The sequence below is a fragment of the Ixodes scapularis genome, unplaced genomic scaffold, assembly GCF_016920785.2.
Source record: "Ixodes scapularis isolate PalLabHiFi unplaced genomic scaffold, ASM1692078v2 PGA_scaffold11__112_contigs__length_91849675, whole genome shotgun sequence".
Lineage (NCBI taxonomy): Eukaryota > Metazoa > Arthropoda > Arachnida > Ixodida > Ixodidae > Ixodes > Ixodes scapularis.
The window spans coordinates 54,709,352-54,732,199 of record NW_024609837.1 but is presented as its reverse complement, the minus strand read 5'-3'; the positions used below and the strand labels follow the sequence as shown (position 1 = coordinate 54,732,199).

Below are 22,848 nucleotides of genomic sequence, written 5' to 3'. Positions count from 1 at the left end.
GCGTCCACAACGTTCGTTTTTCTTTCAGCGCTAATTGTAAAAAAAAAAAATGTAAATATCGCCAAATGCCTCCACAATACAAAATGTTCGACGAAAACAAAAAAAAACAAAAAAAATAGAAGTTTAAAGCGTAGATAGAACCGTGGTCTGCTACGTATGAGGTAGACATCTTACAACTAAGTTACGCTACCGCTTCGGAAACTCGCATTGTAACCACTGCATATGTTGACGGCGGCAGCGCCTATCTCCACAAACCTGCCAATCCGGCGTGAGCGCCGTTGCTAGGGTTTGTATCGCCTGCCAGTGTTTCGCCTGCCAATCCTCGGGTTTCTATCGCCTGCCAGTCCTCGGGCGCCGCCGGCCAGTGTTTGCCCTGCCCAGTGGCGGCTGTTTCAGGGGGGGCAAAACACATGCCTTGCCCCCCCGCTCTGAAAACTGGGGGGGCAAGTGCCCCCCTTGCCCCCCCGGTTGGTACGCCCATGGAATGTGGATTTCAATAGATCGCCTTTTTGTAAGGGCTGGGCTTTTAACTCGTCACCGGACATAGTTGTGGAACCTGGAAGTCTAGACTATTCAGAAAATCCCTGTACGCAACACTGCTCGCGTTGTATTATGAAACCTGGTTGGCCAGGAAGAGGAGTGGCATGGGTTCGATCGCCCCGTTGACGAAGTAGGGCATCTCGGCCGGACAGCGTGAAAATAAACTCAGCGCTCGCTTTCGTCGCACCCATTCCTCTTCGTGTGAGCCCCCTTTGAAACACGGACCTCCAGCAGCCATAAGGGCCTGCCTAGGCTTGTAGAAAAGTCAGAGTGCAGTCTGCCGCGTTCAGTGTCTGGCGGCCTGCTAGTGCAGAGTGCAGCATGTCCCTCCCGGCTCGCGGATAATTTAAAAAGCCTAAGAATGCGAGGAGCCGTTGGAACGGGATGACCGGCCCACTATACTTCTTCCATGTGCCATTGTCGACTCGCGTTTAACTGCACATAAACTCCGGCACTTCGAGAGTAATTGTGCCCCAGCATTTCACCCGTATCGGTAGGCAACACCTACATTATTATACATTAAAGGAAAGTCGCATATTTGAAAACGCAAGAGCTGTGTTTGGTTTTGCCGTGATGTCGTGATGTCGGCTTTTGGCCAATCAGGCCAGAATCAGGCCAATCAGGCCACCTGCCTTCCAGTGACTCTTCCAACCTACTGAGCTGCAGTGCTGCACCGGAACCAATGGGTAAATTTTATGAATCAAAGGAGAGGCCGCTAAGAAGTGAGAGTGCATGCAGTGCGGCCGTGTCCGAAGCCACTGGCTCGCGGTAGAAATGGTATGGCCTGCATAGCAGTAGAAATGGGCTCGCGAGCCCATTTCTACCGCTATGCAGGACATAAAACTTAAGATCACTGGAAGCCACATATGAGTGCGTTACTCAAAACACATGCTCACAATGAGCTTATCTCATTCGTATGCCAAGAAGGAGAATCTTGATGATGACACTTTGGGGATGCATCGCTGCGAGCACGCGCTCTACATCAACAAACTCAGCTATTGTCTTTTTGTTGGCGTTAGGGTTAACGAAGCTGATTTCCTCACCAGGACGTGTCCGTTTGGTAGGGGGTCCTTGCTGGGCGCATCCGCCAGGCTGTCTTGGTCGCACTTGCTGCCGGTGGGACTCCGGTCTCCCTTGTCGGGCTCGTCTTCCTCATCCTCGTTGAGGTCGGACCTGTCAACCAGTGTCAGGGAACAAAATGAGACGCTGGACACCAGCTCGGAGCACGTGGAGCGAAAGCTCGCGGTGCAGAACCCAGGGACCCTAAGTTCAATCCCCACCCCTGCCTGCTTGGATCTGGATGAGCATCGTACGGGCGTGTGGTCGTGTATCACTACTCCGTGGTGCACATTAAAGGATGTCATTGAAACAATTTCGGCCAATGCCGTGCCCTTATACTCGCCCTATTCTTACCAATTAATGACCAAACTTTCTACATATACGGCTCTGATCTCGCACAGAGTTCCTCTAATCTCGCAGAATTTGGTTGTGGGTATGTTTATGCAGCCTTGAAGTTAGTCTGCCTTGAACGAGTGACTTGTCTCTCAACTGTAGATGAGCATTTTAGCCGGTGCAGTACAACCGCTAGCCTAAAGTGTTTAACGTCCACCACGCAGTAGTGATACACCACACGCCGGTACGATGCTGATCCGGATCGAAACGGGCAGTAATCTTACAGAGCCAGAGTATCGCGTTCCTTTTCTTGGAGCGCCAACTCTGTATTGGCGGAGACGCGTTCACGTGCGCCGAGCTGGATCCAACCTTTACGAGGGAAAGCGACCTTGCAGGCGCCGAGTTTCGGGCGGAGCATGTTTCTCGCTTTCCGTTTGCAAAATATATATCCTACATTAAAATCGATCAAACTGGATGGTTCCTTGACCATTGAACATGATGTGTGGCCACTGTGTACAGTAGAATCGCGTTGTTTTATAACGCGAGCGATATTTTGAACCATCTTTCCGATGTCAGGGAAGCGGACAACACGGAGAACGATCGCGTTGCTCGCGTTTGCGGCACTCGCGGAGTGATACGCGACCGGCACATCCGGGCACTTCGGACCAGACAACAACGCGCAGCTACGGCTTGCAAAGGGATGACGTTTCCGTCGGGTGTTACGTTCTACAGAGGGCATAGAGAAGAATAGGAAACAAATGAGAGGACGAAAGCGCACGCGTGGTGTGTCGCCGCACTATATCTTCTCTGCTTCGCACGCCGCAGCACGCAGCAGCACAGCAACGCCTTCTCCTGCAGAAGCGACCACGTCGCTTCCCACAGTGCGGCCTTGGATCCAACATGGCCGCCCTGGGAGCACCATTACGATAATCTGCTCCGCAAGCGGAGCATATACAGTTCAGAGAACACAGTAATGACATTACTGTAATGAAACTAGAGTAATTAAATTATTTTTTCTGGTAACGAGTAACGTAAATAACTAATTTTCTAGACTAGGAATTAGCCTAGAAAAGGCAGTAATTCTAGGAATTACTTTATAATTCTGAAACAATTACTCATTACTTTGGAATTACTTTTGTCCCAAATGAGACAGTTCGTTTGCGAGGAGAAACTTATCTTGCATGGTGAAATATTGCGACAGAGACATCACAGCGAATGAACGACGGCTGTTGTTGCTGTTTGTGGGCTTTATGGCACAAAAGCAACGGAGGCCATATTATGCCAAGCTGAAGACAGTCAAGCTACAATGGTCGCAGTGCTACAAAACAGCAACTTTAGAAACAGGTAAAACTAAATCTGGTGTATCGGGCCAATACTAGTAATAAAACCACAAGTCTTTCAAAGGGGACAAGAGGATGGTTTCCCAGGAAGAGAACTGGTGAAATGGGATGTGGCACCGAACAAATTTCGGAAAATGATTATAACGTTCTGATTTGACTTCTGAACAGAGCCACAAATTATGAAGAATGTGCGTCCACACCATGGCCGTACCGACCGGGGGGGGGGGGGGGGGCAAGGAGGGCGCTTGCCCCCCCCCCCCCCCCCCCAGTTCTCAGAGTGGGAGGGGAGGGGGCAGGGTATGTGTTTTGCCCTGCCGCACCCCCCCCCCCTCCCCCCCCCCCCCTTTCCGAAACAGCCGCCACTGGGCAGGGCAGACACTGCCGGCGGCGCCCAAGGGATACCAAGGGCAGCGCCCCCCGGCCCTGGGGGGGGGGGTCTGGTTTGCCTCCCACTCGAAAACAAGTTGGTACGCCACTGGTCCTCACAGATATTCACACAGGTGAATCGCCCCCGCACCGAAAATACTTGTGTGTGACAAAAAAGAGTGGCCAATTTGAAGCCGACACATCAACAACTTCATGAAATCTGTTCTCAAACAAAAGCTCTCCCAGGATCCGAGGACCGGCTTGGGCACGTGGAGCTTATTATTGCACTCCACATGCCATTCTGCCTGCCATGACCCAAAGAGTGACGATTTAATTAAAGGCTCGATGTCCTGGTAGGGGAAGCCTGCGTGAGATTGAGGAAGGTCCCTCGAGGATGTAGCAAGCCTGTCAGACTCCTCGTCGCCCCTTATTCCCTTGTTACTCGGCACCCAACAAAATCTTATAATATAGCCCCGCCCCCAAGAAGCGCTGTTAAGCTTACACTCTAGGTGTTGTACAGGCGGATTTCTAGAAGCTTCCAAAGTGGTTATTCCACAGATAGCATTTAGACACACAAGAAATAAAATTGCCTTATTTCTACTTTTCTTCAAGATATAGTCTATAGCCACGGAAATAGCATAAAGTTCAGCTGTAAAGATGCTGGCAAGGGCTAGAAGACGTTTCACATTAACAAAGCCATCGGAGTAAACGACGCAGCCCACGAATAATGTTTCGGCTCCATCGGTATAAAAGTGGGCATAACCCTCATAGTTCCTTTCGACCTCATAAACTTCTTGTTGAATAACTTGGGTTGGCACACTACGCTTATTAAACTTTGTGAATGTCCAGTCACAAGCCACTGGCTGCCCATCCCAGAAAGCAACCTGCTATACATTCTGTATAAGGCTAACTTCGTCCAGTCCCAGTTGAAGAGAAGAACGAAAATGCTTAACACGGAAGATCAGTGGTATCACTACGCTCAGTTTGTTTTCAAAAATACAGGATCTGGACTTCTGCACTGAACGGTACTTTGTATGGGTACGGTCGGCTAGCATGTTGTGAGTGTATGTTAAACTGAGGTACTGGCGTGTCCTCTCAAGCAACGTTTCGTTTTATTCTGCATACAGGCTGAGGATAGGAGGCGTTCGAAAAGCTCCTGCTGCAAGTCGTAAGCCAAGGCGGGGGATGGGATCGAATATCCCAATCGCAGACGGTCTGGCGGAAACTTATACTGGAGCTCTATAGTCCACACGAAATCGAATAAGAGCACTGTATTGCCCAAGGAGGCATTTTCTGTCCGGTCCCCATGTCTTATATGCTAGCATTTTAAGAAGGTTGGCAGTTTTAAGAGATTTTGTCTTTAGAGACTTTAGTGAGGAAAAGGTTCAGCTTTTTATCAAAGGTAACATGCAGTAATTTGTGTTCATTCCTGATAGGGATGCAGGTTTTGTACAATGCAAGTAAGAGGTACAAGGAGAGCCCCGACTCAAAGAGAATGGGGCTCAGACAATTTTCTCAGGCGAGAACTTAAATCCGCTTTCCTAGGCCCTTTTGTTAAGGTTATTTATGGCTAGCTGTAGCTGGCGCTCGCACCCAGACATATTACAAGAGGACGCTGAAATTTGGATGTCGTCAACAAACAGCAAAAATGAAACAGACTAGGGCAGGGCAAGAGAGTTCATTTTAACAATAAACAAAGTGACACTTAAGATGCCATCCTGAGGGAGTCCGGTTTCTTGAACACATGAGTCCAAGAGGGTGGTACCCAACCCGCGCAGACGCGCCTCCCGCACAGACACGACAATTGTACCGCAAACATGAGCTGAACTGCAGCCAGCACCGGCATTATTGTTGCGGTCGTGGGACCGCAGCCTTAAATTTAGCTGCCCGCGACGTACACGAAACGCAGACGGATCCGTAGCGAAACTTCACCAAGAACAGGCATCGCGACGCAGTCCTACATACAAAATACATGGTGTTCGCTGCAAACACGATGACATCTGACGACACGCCCAAGCATGTTTGTTTCATACCCATGTCTGCAGACAGTATGACCAATGTTCACATACAAGGAAGAAACGCACCTCAAATGGTGTCTTCAGACTGTCTTTTGTAGCATATGATAGCGGAGTGACAGCGACTTTAAAGAGAGCGACTTGGAAGCACGTTGAAGCGCACTCACTTGAGGGCCTCCTTGGAGCCCGGCCTATGGGCGAACTTGACCTTGCGCCGTGAAGAGTAGGCTGGATGGCTCCGGCGGCAGGTGCAGGCGCCCGCCGCAGGACCCGCTGCCTCGCTGCCGTTCCACGAGTAGCGGCTCCGGGGCGCGTCCCCCCAGTGGCAGCACTCGGGCAGCAGAGCCGTGTTGTGCACGCAGCCGCACGGACACGCCTCGTAGGGACCGTGCCCCGGAGGGTACCTGCGGGGACGGATGCCCGTGACGTCGTGCGTATGTAGCGTGCACGCGCATTCCCTTTTACGTGTGAGATACGGAAGCACGTGGACGATACAGGGTGGTTGGTTGTTGTCCCACTAGTGATATTTTGCTTGCCCTTTTCAAGCGACCTTTATCCTCGCGTATTTTTAGAGCTTTCTTATGTGATTGCTGTTTTATATTTGCGTACTTACCTTCGGCACACTTAAAACATGGGCACTGTTGGCCAAGTCTAATATATTCCAACCTCATGTAACCGAAATGTTTGCCATTAAAAGACGCGTCATGAAATCCATTTCAATCCGGCCTTATTTATGTCGAAGGAACATAACCTGATGACAGAAGTGAAATAGCAAAACCATGGCCGCATTCCTTCTACAAATTCCTCCGTTCTCGGCGACGTCCAACCCGGCAGAGGCATGGTCGCAGTGGCGATGCAGGTTTGTGATCTTCGAGCGTACGTGCAAGAATCACACCGAAGAAGAGGGGACAAGCACGTTGCTGTTCCTGCACGTCAGAGGCACCGAAACCAACGCCATTTACCAAACTTTTACGTCACCGCCACTGGCACCTGGCTACGAAAGGACACTGGCAGATGTCCTGGATGCGTTCGACGAACACTTTCGGCCATAAAGAAATCTCACACATGCATCGCACGCCTTCAACAGCTTACAGCAAAAGGCAGGTCAGTCGTTTGACCAGTTCGTCGCACAAGTGAAGCTCAAGGAACAAGAATGCTCGTTCGGAACAGCGCACGACCGCATTGTAAAGGATCGGCTAATTCAAGGAATTCGCGACAACGACCTTTGAGAACGTTTGCTGCGCGAGGGAGACGTTTCCTTAAAGTCGGTTATAGACAGGTCTAAGGCGGCCGAAGTATCAAAGACCCATTCAGAGGCCATGAAACAGAAGGAAGAAGGGGTTCCCGCCATGCGAAGTGAGAGACCAGGAACCGCCAAAAGAGCAAATTTCAAGAAGTCGGCAGATCGCCCACGCAACGGAGAAGGCACACGCGACGGACATGAGACTAAGGTGCAGTTCTCGTCATCGTCCGCAGAACCGTTCGGCATACGTGAAAATACACTTTAACTACAACAAAAGAAACCATCTCACGAATGCACACACCAGTCAAAGAGGGCATAGTAAGCAAGGGTAAGCACTGTTCGAAGAAAACGATGACGTCTGTCTGGATGCATTTTCCGTCTACATCCTAACCGACGACAGCTAGGCGTGGGTAGAGAGAGTCTACCTGAACCGTCACAAAACATTTGCAAAGCTTGACACAGGAGCTCAAGGGAACGTCATCTCAAAGAGTAAACTGCGTCAATTGGGGCCGCGACCAAGTGTGTACCGGACCAAAACCAAGCTGTCGACCTACTCAGGAGAACAACTACCAGTCATAAGAAAATGTGAGCTGTGATGCACTGCTAATTGACGGATTGGAAGTCTAAAGTTCTTTGTTGCCGACTTGGATGCAGTCCCGATACTGGGGCTGAAGGCGTGCAAACAGTACAAACAGTACAACGTCTCACATTCACACAGTGACGCCACAAGGCAAAGGAAGCATGCCAGAAGCAGCACAACGCATCATCGAGGAGTATCAAGATGCATTCACAGGTACGAGCAGACTCCCTGGACTCCACAAGATCGTGCTGCGTGAGGATGCCGAGCCTAGTGCTTAAGCACCCAGGAAAATACCCAATGCATTAGAAGAGCAAGTGAAAGCTGAACTCAAGAGGATGAAAAAGGAAAAGGTTATTGTAAGAGTGACAAAGCCCACAAGTTACGACAGTCCCATCGTCGTCGTTACGAAGCGAGGCGGCTCTATAGGGAGTGTTCACTGGACACCATATTTGTGGGTGCTGTTTAGAGCGCATGCTTAGAACGAGCTCACATCAATATGGTGCTAAGACCGGCACTCTTGATGGTGCGGAATGCACGTTGCAAAAGAGCTGTGGAAGCTCGCCATCAGCACGCGCTCAGCATTCGCGCACACAGCTATGGCCGCCAGTGAACACTCCCTATACGGCTATGTTAATATTCACGAGTGTAATGAGAGCATCATCCGTTCGCGCTATCAGATCCACACGCAAGAGACTCTCCCTGCCAAGCTACAGAATGCAACGGTCTTGAAGTTGTTTGACGTCTCGCATGCGTTTCACCGACTCCAGTTGGATGAAGAAAGCTCAAAGTTGTGCACCTTTCAACGCCAAATGGCAAGTATAGTTTCTTGGTTATGCCATTTGGTCTCAACTGTGCACCGGAGGAGCTTCAGAGCATAATGGACGAACAGTTTGAGAATAGAGGTGACATGAATCTCTATTTTGATGATCTTTGATCGTTGCCAGCATCTCAAAGGAACATTTTAAGCAGAATAGACAAGTCCTCTAAATTGCTTGCAAAACAAACCTAAAGCTCAATAAGCACAAGCTACAGCTGGGAGTGCCAAAGTTCTTTACTTAGGGGAAGCGCGTGTGTGTGCGAGAGAGAGTAATTGTCGCTTGGTTGCCAGTACAAGACAACATAAAGAGCAAGAAAACAAAATACATTTTATTTGGAATCAGAAATTCCAAGAAAACGTAAAAAAGTGAGCGACGCAAACTTTGAGCGACAACTCTTGCTTAAGCTTAGCAAAATCTAGAAACTCCCCCCCCCCCCCCCGCCCCAACTGGCAAACGCCCAAATCATTAAACTTCTTCAAACGAATTCTACGCTTGTGTCCGCATTTTGAAGGTGCAACGACCACGAAGAGGGAACCCGTTTTTTCTTCTCCGATACTTGTGAAAATGTGAAATATAGACGCTTTCAGGCAGCTGTGCATGAGCGCCGCCATAACCGACCTTCAGTTTTCGTGTCCTTTTATTCCGTTCGCTTCACTTCATCATTGCCACAGCACGACAGGTTCTTGCCACTTTAGGTGCTAGAGTGTCATTCTCCCCAGCATAGGCCTTTGGGGAGGCTCGTCAACGCCCGCTTCAGTGGCTCGGCATTTCGGTAAGACAAGAGAAGGTCGGCCATGGCGGCTCAATCTGGCGCGTGTTTAAAGCGTCTATAGGTTGGAAGTAGTTCATCGTTATGAGCGCTGAAGGTGCAGACAATAAAGTAATAGGAAAAGTAACAGTTACTTCCTAAAGTAATGTCCAATTACTTTTGCTATCGAGTAATCAAGTAATCTAATCGAATACATTTTAGCCAAGAGTAATAGTAATTGTAATCGATTACTTTTTTTTAGTAACGTGTACAAGACTGGCGTCTGGTTCGATTATGACACACATGTTTGTTGGTTTTACTGCCCTAGAAACAAAAAAGCTGTGGTACCATTTGACTCAAACCACTCCAAGATTATTAAGAGAGGTGTTGCTAGAACGTGCCTAAAATCATCGGTAACTAAATCTCGTTGACATACTGTAGCGGACAACTGTGGAAGGCAAGTGAAGAAATTAGGGGACGGTGGGTATCCAGTTACGCTCATCAAAGGGGTGGCGAAAGATTATTGCAAGAACTTCGGGGAGGGAGAAAAAGTGGTGTTAAGTCTAGATATAATGTTAGATTAGCCGTTGTATCTTATATATTGAAAGATGGGAGAAAAAAAACATGGGATTCCGGTACTACTCCCAGCGCATCAACAATTGGGTAAACTGTGTGGAAGAGTGGAGTGGAGGGATCTAGGGGTGGGTGTGTGTAAGATAGGGCATGTGGCTAGATTTGTGGAGTGCAAGGAAGGGTCGGTATACAAAGCACCTTTAATTTGTGGGAGGGTTTACATAGGACAGTCCGGACGCTGCATAAACGATCGACTAAGAGAGCACGCACTGGCAATGAGATCGTCGTCCGAGGGTAATCTTGCGCTGCACTGCAATAGATGCGATTGTGTCCCAAAGTTTCAGGAAACAATTATTTCGAGCCGGAACGGAAACAAAATGACAAGTTAAATTTCAGAAGCATATTTGTTAAAGAAGTGCTGTCACGATATGTGCGTTAGCGCCCCATCGATTGTCCCCAACGATTCGGAAGTGGTATATTTACAGTCCTTTGATAGGCCAAGCTAGTAAGAATAAATGTACATTAGCAGGACGATGTGCGTAGATGACATGGGTGTTTTGTTGATAAGGCATATATGTTTTTTTCCCGTTTGATCAGTTCGGATTAAACTTCAGTTGCAAGTGCGCTCTTGGTTTGTCTTTTACTGGTCCACGTCTTTTTTGGCGCTTTTAATTGTCACAATGTACCATCAACTGGCCCAAGTAAATACTCGCATAGACACTAGCGTCAGGTGAACCTCTAGCATACATATATAATAACTCTGTGCACCCCAAGCGCAGAAAGCGGGGTCACGTGATAAAAGAGAGGCGGCTGATTGGTCAGGCGACTGCGTAGCTCCCATCGCACTGTCAGCCTATGGGAATCATTAATATCGTGTGTCTCAAATAGGGGCGAGGCTCTTTAAATCGACCGCAAAATTCGGTTTCTTAACCTATCGCTTTATGATTTTGTGCAGAATTGCCCACAGGTGGTGCATTTTTTTCTATAAAATTTGCAAAGAGCGAGCTTACCTGAGGAAAACGTAAACAAAGACAAAGGCTTAACTCCTATGGAAACCCAGCGAAGCCACCGGTCTTGAATAGGGTACCCTATTGTTTGAAGGCCAGTGACTTGGCCGTGTTTCCATAAGAGTTATACTTTTTTTTTTACTTTTTCCTCAGGTAAGTTCGCTCTTTGCAAATTTTATAGAAAAAAAGCACCACCTGTGGGCAACGCTGCGGAAAATCGTGTCACGGTAGGCTACGAAATCGAATTTAGTGGTCGATTTGAAGAGCCTGGCTGCTACTTGAGACAGCCGGTAGATAGCGAGGGACGCCGGAGGACAGCGCGCGACACAGATTGGACAAAAAGTACACCGTTGAAGACTCGTCTTCACTCAGTAAGGACGGGACGGAGGCTCTTTCTGGCCTTCGGCGGCTATAGACGTATTGCTATATTACCCAAGCATCAAGGAGAATGCAGGGATTGGTGTTCCACGCGCCACACACGCACGCCTTTCCCGTATAAAAGATTCAAAGTAAATACCCAAAATAAAGCGTTGACGAACGCGCGAGCAAGATGCCGTTTGTTTTAGGTATTTGCTTTAGAAAAGTTACTATACTGCTGACGCCAGCACGTGCGGCGTGTGGAACACCGATCTCTGCATTGTACTTGATGTTGGGTAATATAGCAATAAGGAGTATTCAAAGGGCGCCATATTTCTGGGTGCAGTCTAGAGCGCATGCTCAGAACGAGTTTACATTAATAGCCTGCTAAGACCGGCGATCTTGATGGTGCTAAATGCACGCTCCAAAAGGACTGCGGAAGCTCGCCGTCAGCATACGCTCAGCAGTCGCGCACACAGCTATGGCCGCCAGTGAACACTTCCTATAGGGAGTATTCACTGGCGGCCATATCCGTGTGCGCTGCTGCTGAGCGCGAGCTGACGGCGAGCTTCCGCAATCCTTTTGGAGCGTGCATTTAGCACCATCAAGGTTGCCGGTCCTAGCAGGCTATTGATGTGAGCTCGTTCTGAGCATGCGCTCTAAACAGCACCCACAAATATGGCGTCCAGTGAATACCTCCTATAGGTCTATTGGGGAGGAGATCGAACAGTCACGCCTCTAGTGGTACGGTTCAGTTGTGGAGACAACAAGGTCCCTCGTCGTGTGAGCAAAGCACTGGTCAGAGTGAAGCGCTCGTGCTTACACCGCGCTAGGCGAGGTTCGATTTTGTTGTTTTGCTGTGTTATAATAAACACCGGGCTGTGGTGACAAGTAGAGTGCCTGCATACACACGCGCGCTTTTGCTTGAGTGGTGACATCTCAGCCATTTTTCCGCCCAATCGTTTTCTTGTGCATTTTGAACTGGGCACATTGATACTTTAGACCCATGTTGTTGTAAAAAAAACTATCTCCAAACTCCGGTCTAAAAACATGCTTTTCGTGCAAGGCTCGTCAAATTATGAGGCGCTGGAGAAATGCAGCCTTCTGCGTTAAGTCCTTAATTCGAACTCTTTTTGTTCGCCTTCCGCCCATTGAAAAGCATGCGGGAAGGGCCTTAGAACGCGCCTGGTATCGCTGCGCCGCAGCGTTCTTCCGCATCAAAAAGTTCGTCTGCTTTCCTCGCCGTCACCATGGCAACGAACCCCGAATGTATAGAAGCACGCACGGTACCGCCGCGTGAAGCCAGCAACAGCTGACGCCATTTTACGAACGCCGTCTGCTAGCCAAAGCCGAACGCGGTGTGTCAGATCAACCGCTTCCGCCGGTGCGCCGCTAGCAAAGACGACGAAGCTGAGACACGCCGACGGCGATCGAGCAAGCAACAACACCGCGGGACGACTGCAGCGGCGGCATTTATTCGGATCAAAGGCCGCCTTCGCCGGTGCGGTGCTAGCAAAGACGACGAAGCTGAGGCACGCCGACGGCGAATGGGCGAGCAACAGCACCGCGGGACGACTGCAACTGCGGCATTTATTTTGATCACAGGCGCGAAATAAGCAAGAACAATTTTTATTTGAATCATAACACCCGATATCCAAGTTGGGGACCACATACCTTTGCTGGGTCTTTCCTGTGAACTTTTTACGGAGACACGGGGTGCCGCATTCAAAACACAGCTCCGTTTGCAAAATATGGGGGCCCTGAAAAGGACCGTTTAGACCGCTACCAGAACCTATAACTGACGTAACGAGCACTTGACGAGCGGTTGGCGCATAAGTCGTCTTTATGCATTTTTTTTCATTTTTTTTATGCGTGGTGCAAAGTAATCCCGCCCCATATTTTTATGGCGTCAGGAACGAAGCAGCATAGAAAGAGTACCCTTCAAACGACAATAATAATAATAATTAAAAACTGCCGGATCTCCGCTGGAGACTCCGAGGCACAGTGGAGTAGTCGTCACGATAAAAAATCTAAAGAAACAAAATAAATAGCCTAACGGTCGTCGGCTGCGTCATAAGGCCTCGCCAAGTGCGGAGTGTAACGGTCTCGGCATACGGTATGTATTGTGCATTCGTTATTTTCTTTTCTTTTCTACCACGTCAAATTCTGACGCCAAGACTCTCTACCTCCTCCGTTCCAACGCGTTGTTTGTTATTATTTTAACAAATCAGCTTCAAATAAGGGTCGTGGCACCGAGTAGAGTAAGAAAAAGAATAAAAAAGGAATATTCCGAGCAGCCAGAGCAGCACGGCTGCTCTGGCCAGAGCAGCTCCTCTCATCAAAGAAGACGCCGTCCGAAACTCCAACGGCTCCCTTCTTATTTTTTTTATTTTTATTCACTTTGTTACTTCATTTTGTTGTTGGGTTCGACTGCTCCCTTCTCTGTGACGATGCCGTCCGTAAACATACGTTGGGCGTTTTTTTTGTTTTTTTTTGTCACGCGATGGTGTGGTCCGACCGATCAACCAATGAGTTTGTTAGAATTGTGTCACGAGGTATAAAATGGCGGATGAAATAAATATAATAAATGCAAAGAAGCGCGCAGTTCCCCTTCGGCGCTTTATTCTTCCAGAGGCGAGCATCGCAGTGCCATGGCGTTCAACTTGTGCCGTCTTCTTGGCGCCATGAAAGACCCTCTTGAAGCAATTAATTTGCTTCAGCGCGTTGGCCTGCTCCTGGCTCCTGGGTTTTCGTGCGTGTCCAGAGTGCGAAGCTGCGATGACAAGCTGCAAGTCCGCGCTAGATCTGCGGATGGCTACACGGGGGGGGGGGGGGGGGGGGGGGTGCGGTGTGTGGATGATTCGTGAGGTGCCCAAGAGGGAGTCGGTCAAAGTTCAGTGCCGGGGCGAAGTCTCGATACGAAGCGGTTCCCTTTTCGAAGGATCGCACGCACCTGACGCTTCTCCAACTCGTGAAAATCATCCTCCGGATGCCAGAACCTACCGTGCGCCGTCATTCAGCGGGAGGCTGATATCGCAAGTAAGACAATAACTGATTGGGCGAGCCTTTGTCGGGGGGTTGTGGTAAATGCCGTCTTTAAGCATTCAGACATGATTGGTGGCGACGGCGTGACTGTAGAACTAGACGAGAGTACGTTCGGTCGGCACAAGTACTATCGCGGGTATTTAAGGCCTGGCCAGTGGGTTTTCGGCGGTGTGGCCCGTTGCAGCGGGTGCTGCTTTCTTGTTCCCGTGGAGACCCGTGCCGCTAAAACCCTGCAAGGGCTAATAGCCGAGCGGGTCCGCCCCGAAAGAAGAATAATCACTGATTGTCGGGCTGGCTATCGCAAGCTTGCAGATGACGCTCGCTTCACGCACCTCACCGTCAACCATAAGCTTAACTTTGTCGACGCGAACACTGGTGCGCACACCAATACGGTGGATTGCACCTGGGCCCACGTCAAAAACTCTCTTCCATCTGGACGGCGCGAGAGCCACCATTTCACTGGTCACCTTGCAAAAGTTCATGTTTTGGAGGAGAGACAAGGCGCGCGGAAACACTGATAGATTCCAGTCGTTCGTCGCCGCGGCCGCCAAAATCTAGAGCCCCGACGCAGACAGGGCGAGGATTCTGACGGCCCCGGTGACTTCGAGGGATCCGCTGCGCTGAGCCCGTCACCCGCCTGCATGCATAAAGACGACTTATGCGCCAACCGCTCGTCAAGTGCTCGTTACGTCAGTTATAGGTTCTGGTAGCGGTCTAAACGGTCCTTTTCAGGGCCCCCATATTTTGCAAACGGAGCTGTGTTTTTAATGCGGCACCCCGTGTCTCTGTAAAAAGTTCACAGGAAAGACCCAGCAAAGGTATGTGGTCCCCAACTTGGATATCGAGTGTTATGATTCAAATAAAAATTGTTCTTGCTTATTTCGCGCCTGTGATCAAAATAAATGCCGCAGTTGCAGTCGTCCCGCGGTGCTGTTGCTCGCCCATTCGCCGTCACCGTGCCTCAGCTTCGTCGTCTTTGCTAGCGGCGCACCGGCGAAGCCGGCCTTTGATCCGAATAAATGCCGCCGTTGCAGTCGTCCCGCAATGTTGTTGCTTGCTCGATCGCCGTCGGCGTGTCTCAGCTTCGTCGTCTTTGCTAGCGGCGCACCGGCGGAAGCGGTTGATCTGACACACCGCGTTCGGCTTTGGCTAGCAGACGGCGTTCGTAAAATGGCGTCAGCTGTTGCTAGCTTCACGCGGCGGGTACTATGCGTGCTTCTATTCATTCGGCGTTCGTTGCCATGGTGACGGCAAGGAAAGCAGACGAACTTTTTGATGCGGAAGAACGCTGCGGCGCAGCGACACCAGGTGCGTTCTAAGACCCTTCCCGCATGCTTTTCAATGGGCGGAAGGCGAACAAAAAGAGTTCGAAATAAGGACTTAACGCAGAAGGCTGCATTTCTCCAGCGCCTCATAATTTGACGAGCCTTGCACGAAAAGCATGTTTTTTTGGCCATCCCGCGTCCTGTTTTTTTTATCCGGAACATGGGGCTAAAGTATCAAACTGCCTTGAACTGCGTGCCATCCGGTGTCACTCAGCTCGAGCGCGTAGCTTTGGCTAATGCATGGACGCCATTTTACCGCCCAAGTCACGCACCGAGTGCGCGAGAGCGTCACGCGCTGGCACATTCAGAACAACAATGGATGTCTTCACCCTGAGACAGACAGACATGTAGGCACCCTAGTGACAAGATCGATAAAGCGCCCCCTATAGCTCGATCTTCTGCCCCCTTAAGCTGAGATTGCAGCCAAAGCTACACGCGCGACCCAACCCGTACTCCTATTGCTTTGATACGTGCATTTCTAGAGTGCTCGCTTTTTGGTAAAACTTTTCAAAACTGCGACCTTGTGCTCTCATGTTTGTGGCATTGGCTGCAGAGCGCGTGCTGACGACAAACTTCCACAGGTTTTTTTTTCTTTTTTTTGCAACGTATATTTTACGTTTTTAAGACTGCCGGTCTTGGCACCCTATTAATGTGAACTCGTTCTGAGCATGTGCTCTAAACAGCGCCTACAAATATGGCGTCCAGCGAAGGGCAGAGCCGTGTATACAGATAATTTGGCCAATGGGAGGCGCGGGCAGAGCCAGGGCGTGCACCAGACGCAGAATGTGGGCTTGGCGTGCTCTCTTGGCCAACCAGAAGCCGAAAAGAATCTCCTGGCGGTGGTAGCGAGAAACTGTTTCGACCAAAGGTATGTGTTCGTATATGGTTTTAATAAGCGCGTAAGAGTGAAGTATATTAACTTTTCATGCTTGAAAATAAGGTGCACGTGATGTTTCGACCATGATCATGCAAGAAGATGTAAGGAACGAATGCGCCGCTCAACTCTGTTTTGCTCAGGCAGTGTGTGACCGCTCGGATGGCAGATTCCCGGCCCTCGGCGCTTGGCGTACTGATTATGTCGATCGTTCCGCTAGTCGCACTCTTCCACCATGATTTTGGATGACGTTGATTGAAACATCACGGCCACTATATTTTCAGTCACCGAGTGTTACTCCGATGCGCTTATCAAGTTTGTTTGTCGCGACCATCGCCAGGGTATTATTTCCGGCTTCTGGTTGGCCACATTCGAATTTCCGAAGACGCCCTGGAACACGCTTAGCCCGCTTTCGGCCAATGGCACCACCTGATTTGTCTCCTATATTTCTCAACAAATGACCAAACTCTGCATATACGGCTCTGGTGAGGGGAATACCCATATAGACGTATTGCTAAATTACCCAAGCATCAAAGAGAACACAAAAAAAAAAAAAAAGACATAACATTTGGACCGCTGAACTAGCAACATTTAATAATTCCTCTTTTTCCTTTTCTGCTAATCCTTGATTCCGGGTTTTCTTTTTCTTTAAAATAACTTAGATTTTTTAATTCTTTACACTTGACTTGGGTTTTTCTTTTCTTTACACTTAATTCGATATTTCTTTTCCTTTAACGCATTGACCTTTCTGCTGTCAGAATGTTCTCATTCCTTCTCTTCTGTCTTCTTTAAGCGATCTTCCCCTTCTTCTACCTTCTGCCTGGAACTCATGTCACTCCGCAGGAAAATCGTCTCCGAGTTGTATAGTGCAATGAAAGGGGCACATACACAGTCCTGGCCTTTTTCTTCGATGGCTAGGGCTTCCAGTAGTTCACGGACGAGTTGATTTTTATGTTTCCCCACGATGTTGACGTTGCACAACGTTGCCTCGCATTGGCATGCGCGACAATGGGCCCGAAATAAAACCTAAATCAAGTGTAAAGAATTAAAAACAAATCTAGGTTAGTGTAAAGAAAAAGAAAACCGGAAACAAGGATTAGCAGAAAAGGTAAAAGCGGAAATATTAAAAGTTGCTCGTCCAGCGGTGCGAATGTTAAAATTTTTTCTGTGTGTTCTTTATATTCTGCTGGACCCATTCACAAGCAATGAACCAACTTGCTCAGCTTAAGCCCGTATCGAAGAGAATGCATGGATTGGTGTTCCACGCGCCCCATGCGCACGCCTTCCCCCTGTAAAAGCTTCGAACTAAGTAACCAAAGTAAAGCGTTGACGAGCGCGCAGGCAAGATGCAATTCGTTTTAGGCATTTGCTTTAAAACATTCCTACTTCTGAGGCCAGCACGTGCGGCGCGTGGAACACCAATCCCTGCATTCTCCTTGATGCTTGGGTAATTTAGTAGTCGGTCTATTAGGAGCTATATGTTTTTGTGACGCCCTCCCATGGTTCCCTCTCCTGACAACATTACCTTTGTGAACAATAAAGGCAAACAATCATTGCGCTCTGAAACCAACACTGAAAACATCGCCAAAGTTGAAGTTCTTATATTACTCTAATTTCCGTCGATCAGAAATCCTTTGCCGACGTCATAGTCAGCATTCGGTCAATCGTGGCAGGCCGACCACAGCGACGCTTTCGATCTCACACGTCGCTCATAGGAGAAAGTTGGTCCTCGCCGCTACGGGAGGTCGCGTTCATAAAGGTGTTTCTTAACTAAACTACGAACCCAAGCAGCACGGAATTTGTTTAAGCATTGGACAATGGCTGGCGATGGTCTTCTGGCCAATAGCCAAGGAGTGGCCATTCATCGGCCAATGCTTAGCAGTTGGCTGATGGCCAATGGCCAATGACCAAAGAAAGGACAGTCATAATCCAATGGCTGGCCACTGTCTGGCCCCTGGCCAAAGGACAACTTCCAGTCATTGGCCAATGATTGGCCAAACCTGTGTTGCTTGGGCAGTGACTGCGGAACTGTTTCTTTTGGCCGGCAGCGCGTGAACGCGAATTATTCGTGGGATGCACCATCATCTGGTCGCTGTAAGGAAAATAAAACACTAATTTACACGATTGTTTTGTATTTCAAATAATAAAGGGAGTGAACGCGATTTAAAAAAAAATTAACTGTATTAGCCATCTCAAACCCTGTTTGTCGTAAGATTCGTGGGAACGCGCAGACTCATAAAGAAAAAAAACATGGAGTCATATGTTGTGTCAGGAAAAAATGTCCAACCCTCTTTCACTTACACCAGATCGTTCAAGTATAAACAAAAAAAAGTGAAGTATCATTAGATAAAAGGAATGATTCGATAAGTGTCTCTACGTAGCCCGAGAACGGCAGCCAATGTTTGAGCAAGAGAGAGGCGGCTGCTCAGGCTTCCTGGTAGTTTCCTTCTCAAGACAAGTCGTCCACCTATTTAGCTTTAGTTCTGAAATAGTGGCTTTCTGAGTATCATAGCCTTATTATAGTATAGTTTCCGTTGTAATCTTGTTTTTATCTTTCGCGAAGACGCGCACGTGCGACACGCACAGTATTTATAGCAGGTATCCGCTCGTTAGGGAGATATGAACCTTATAGGGTAAATAAAAACAATACACGACTGATGGTTACCGTAGCTCATTTATACCTGCCGAATATGACAAAAAAGAAGGTGCCCAAAACCGGCATCTTCCGTCACTGGAGCGTGCTGTAATTAAGTAGTCACGGCCATGAATAATGGCAGTGCTGCTTCCGTGGCTTCGAGACTGCTTCAGAACTTGCTCGATAGCGTTCGAAAGCCTACCTTATACTAACGTTGCTTTACCTGCCCTGTCCCGCTGTATTTTAATCTCTTGGGAACATCGCGCGTACCCGATTAAGGTTGATCATACCCAATGCTGCTTTCTCTGGTGTCATCGAAGAGCCACTACGATCTAACTTTAGTGTGCACAGTACGAGCATGGAAGCTGCAGCACGGTTGCTGCCGTTAGGGCGTGTAAAGAAAACAGAGCCGTTTCACCTGCAGCGTTAAAGGATGCATTCGCCATCGCCAGCTGTGTTACCCCTGTCAGACTGGCAATTTAATGTCAGTTCCATCGAATGATATTTGTGTGATCGGCGAATCAGCTCGCGATCTGTCGCACGCAATGCGCTACGCCCAGAGTGTCACGCCCAGAGTGTCGCGCGCTGATTAGCTGATCGCTGAAATGTCATTCAATCGAATGGGATGTGTGAAAGCCACAATTCCTATTTACAAGATGCAAAGTTACATTGTATAAGGATTGAGATACAACCCACCTGTAGACCGAATTACAAAAATCCTCGCAGGGGTAATCCCTGCAGCTCTCCATGCATGTGATGGAGGATCTCTTGTGCCTGCAGTGCGCCGGACACGGGTCGCTGAGGTACGGATATTCGAACGCAAGGTCCGACAGAGATCCGGAACCGGACACAAGGCCAGACTCCGCGGACCTCTTGTGCTTGTGGACCCTGGGATGCGGAGGTCGGTCCTTCTTCGGGAGCACGTTTTTGCAGGCGCTGCAGCGCGACTTATAGTTTGACTTCTGGCGCCTGCGCATACTTTCACGGAGGGCCTCTTTCTTGGTCCTCCGCTGCCGTTTACCCTTCGTCGATTCCGTACTGCTCTGCTCCGAAGAGTCTGACTTTGTTGCAACCTTGCGCTTTCCTGAATCGGAGTAGACCTGGTCCCCTCGGGTGATGCCGCTGTCCTCAGAAGTAGATGGTCCGGAAGACTTGTCCTTGACTTCGGGTTTCTTGTTCGAAGAGTCTGTCATAGAGTCGGACTGCGTACTTCCGTCTTCTAGCTTGGGCATCCTCACTGCCCCTGCGGTCTCGTCTTTGGGATTCGAATCCGCGGCATCCGCTTCGAAGGAGGATTCTTGAGGCTTCCGGATATCTTCTATCTGGACACTGCCGTCTAAGACGGAGACCGGTGCTACGACAGGAGCCGGAGGCAGGGGAGGTGCTACTGGAGGAGAGTTTGCTTTCAACTCGGTTTGGACGTCTGCTTTTACCACTGTCTTGACGTCTGTTTCGACGTTTGTCTTGACGTCTGTTTCGACGTTTGTCTTGAAGTCTTTCTTCAAGTCTGTTTTGACCTCAGTCTTGACGTCTTCTTTGCTATCTGCTCTGAAATTTGTTTTGACTTCTGCTCCGGAGTCCGGTTGAACGTATTCTTGCTGCTTGGTAGGTTGCGCCTCCTGGGACGCAGGGACTGCGTCCTTATTTAGAAGTTCAATGGTCCTTCGAATTCCCGGTTCTGGAATCCTCTTACCCAACCGCTCGGCGATCACTTTTTCAACGAGACTCAACTTCTCCTTGGTGATGATCGACGCCCTGCCGGAGTTCCGGAGTCGGTTGAGCACGTGGTCCTCTTGCTTCTTGCCGTTCTCTTGCCACTCTCTCAGCTCCACTAGCGGCCGCGGAGAGGAAGATCTGTCTGAGTTCCAAGTGTCCGTTTTCTGCGTATCAGACTGCCCTTCCGGCTTCGCAACGGACTCCGGCTGAGGACTGATTTGGCGATGCGGCGACAATTCTCTCGGCTCTAGTTGCGTCTCACTCTTCGTCGCTTCCACTTTCGGCTCATGGACGGCCCTGGTGGATGTCGACGCTATAGAACCGGAGTCCGGCGTCGCCGTCGAAGCGGTCGTCGGCGTTGGAGGGGGATCCGGCGGCTCCGGAGGTTTCTTCACTAGTGTTGAATTGTCCGGTTCGTCGCCGTCTTGGGGATTGTGCACGTCCGCCGTGGTCTCGGAGGATTTCTTGATGGTGCTGCTCGGCGAGGCCTCTGTGCTGGAGTCGACGAACAAGGGGTTGACCCGGGACACGAGGAACTCTTCGTTGGGCCTCGTCTTGGCGAGGTCCGTGCAGAGCAGCGGGTCCTCGCTGGTCACCCTGGCGGGACTCTTGCTGTACGACTCTTGCCAGTGGTTGAGCAGCAGCTTCAGCATGGCTTCGTCCAGAAAGACCAAGGTCTGCGGAAACCAGAAAAAAACAAACCGGAAAGATTGAGTATCGGGCTAGTCTTCTAGAAGTGATAATATACCTTACTTTGATTTATCTATCGATGTGTACTGGGCTAATTTAATGAAATCTATCAAAATCCGCATTGTCTATACAATTACGCAAGGTGGATTTATGGGCAGTAATTGCATCTGCGTATTATTCACTATCTTTTGCAATGCAAGCTAAATCTAAATGGCGTCCTTTCTCTTTGCACGGCACACAACATACGAACGACGTTTCGATTGAAATCTCTTATAATCGAACTGGATCGCTCCGCTAGCCTGTCATTATTGGGGATTGACTCTGAATGGTCGACCGTTTCCGGCAGAAAATGAGCGAAGAAAAGTACAACGTAGTGGTTGAGCGTGTTGATGTCTAAATTATATTTATATTTAATAATTATTGATATATATTTGAAGACATATCAAGAGGACTACAACATTGCGTAATATATACCAGAACGAGATCACAGACATCCTCGTTTTTAATTTATATCGCTTCAATACCATCGTTCTCTTAGTGGCGAACGACGAGCGTTAGTCGAGGGGTTTGCGACACTCTGAGAGCTAGGAATCGTCGGTGACTCAATCATTCACCTGCAGGTTCATAACACTGTCAACGGTCTTTCGCAGAAATCGTGGCGTGCTACGAGGAAATAGGACATCTTCGCGTTACATCGCGGAGAACACAAAGTTGCATATTGCTCGAATCGAAAACTGGTTTTCGGCGTCTAAATATACAACCGCAATTTGTATACGCATAAATATGCACGGATAATCTTCGATCAGACGTCTCTTACGAACCGCTCAGCAGACTACGAAGGCAAAGAAGAAAACAGATAGTCACGCAAACGAGGCAAGAAAAGTGTGTTAGTAAAGTCACCACGAAACACGAGAGAACAAAATACGAGAAAAGGAATGAGCACGATCCGGTGCGCATTTCCGGTTACCTTACCGTTCTATTTTGTAATGCGGATGCGAGTTGCTCCGTTGTACTAAGAATACGTTGAAAGAACGGCGCCTAATGTTAATCACCGCCGTTAGATGTGCGTGTTCGCGTTCTCTACGGGTTGGACTAAAATCAAATTTCGGACCGAGTTTTTTCCAAAGGTATTTACGTATTTTGCACCCGAGTTCTTTTTCGCTCTTTGTTGGAGGCAAATTGGCACGAAACGAGTGCCGCGATAACAACAGGCCCTAGGTAACAAGGATTTCTGCGAGGCAGATAATCCCGCTTGCCTTGCGAGGTTCAGTAGCTCTTATATGATAACGCCGCTGAATTTTGAACTGAGGCGTTTGATCTCGAGAGAACATATTCACGTTTCGAATTCCGCAATGGCTGCTAAGTGATAACACTATGCCATACCGCCATAAGTCGCCTTTTTAATTCCGTCACGTTGATGAACCAGCAGAATGGTATGCACTTGGGCTAGCTGCTGAATCATAGTTCCAAGGATAAAAGCGCTAAAAAAACAAGCGACAAATGAAAGAAACGGAAAACACAGAGGAACTCGCATTCGCATTCGAAAAAACACTGTGTTGTTCGTTTCTTTCTCTTGTCCGTTGT

The 22,848-nt window shown here is 48.9% G+C and overlaps 1 protein-coding gene across 1 annotated transcript in view; it reads right to left on the bottom strand.

The window, feature by feature from the left end:
* Positions 1-22,848, bottom strand: part of LOC120836566 (AF4/FMR2 family member 1) — a 228,382-nt gene that overhangs the window by 3,748 nt on the left and 201,786 nt on the right. Inside the window, exons 2-5 of the mRNA XM_040499134.1 lie at positions 20,475-21,251; positions 19,555-20,345; positions 5,821-6,057; positions 1,584-1,713 (exon numbers count right to left, since the gene is read on the bottom strand). Of these exons, the coding sequence (XP_040355068.1) occupies positions 1,584-1,713; positions 5,821-6,057; positions 19,555-20,345; positions 20,475-21,227 (1,911 nt within the window). The 5' untranslated portion in view covers positions 21,228-21,251. The remainder of the gene's footprint in view (positions 1-1,583; positions 1,714-5,820; positions 6,058-19,554; positions 20,346-20,474; positions 21,252-22,848) is intronic.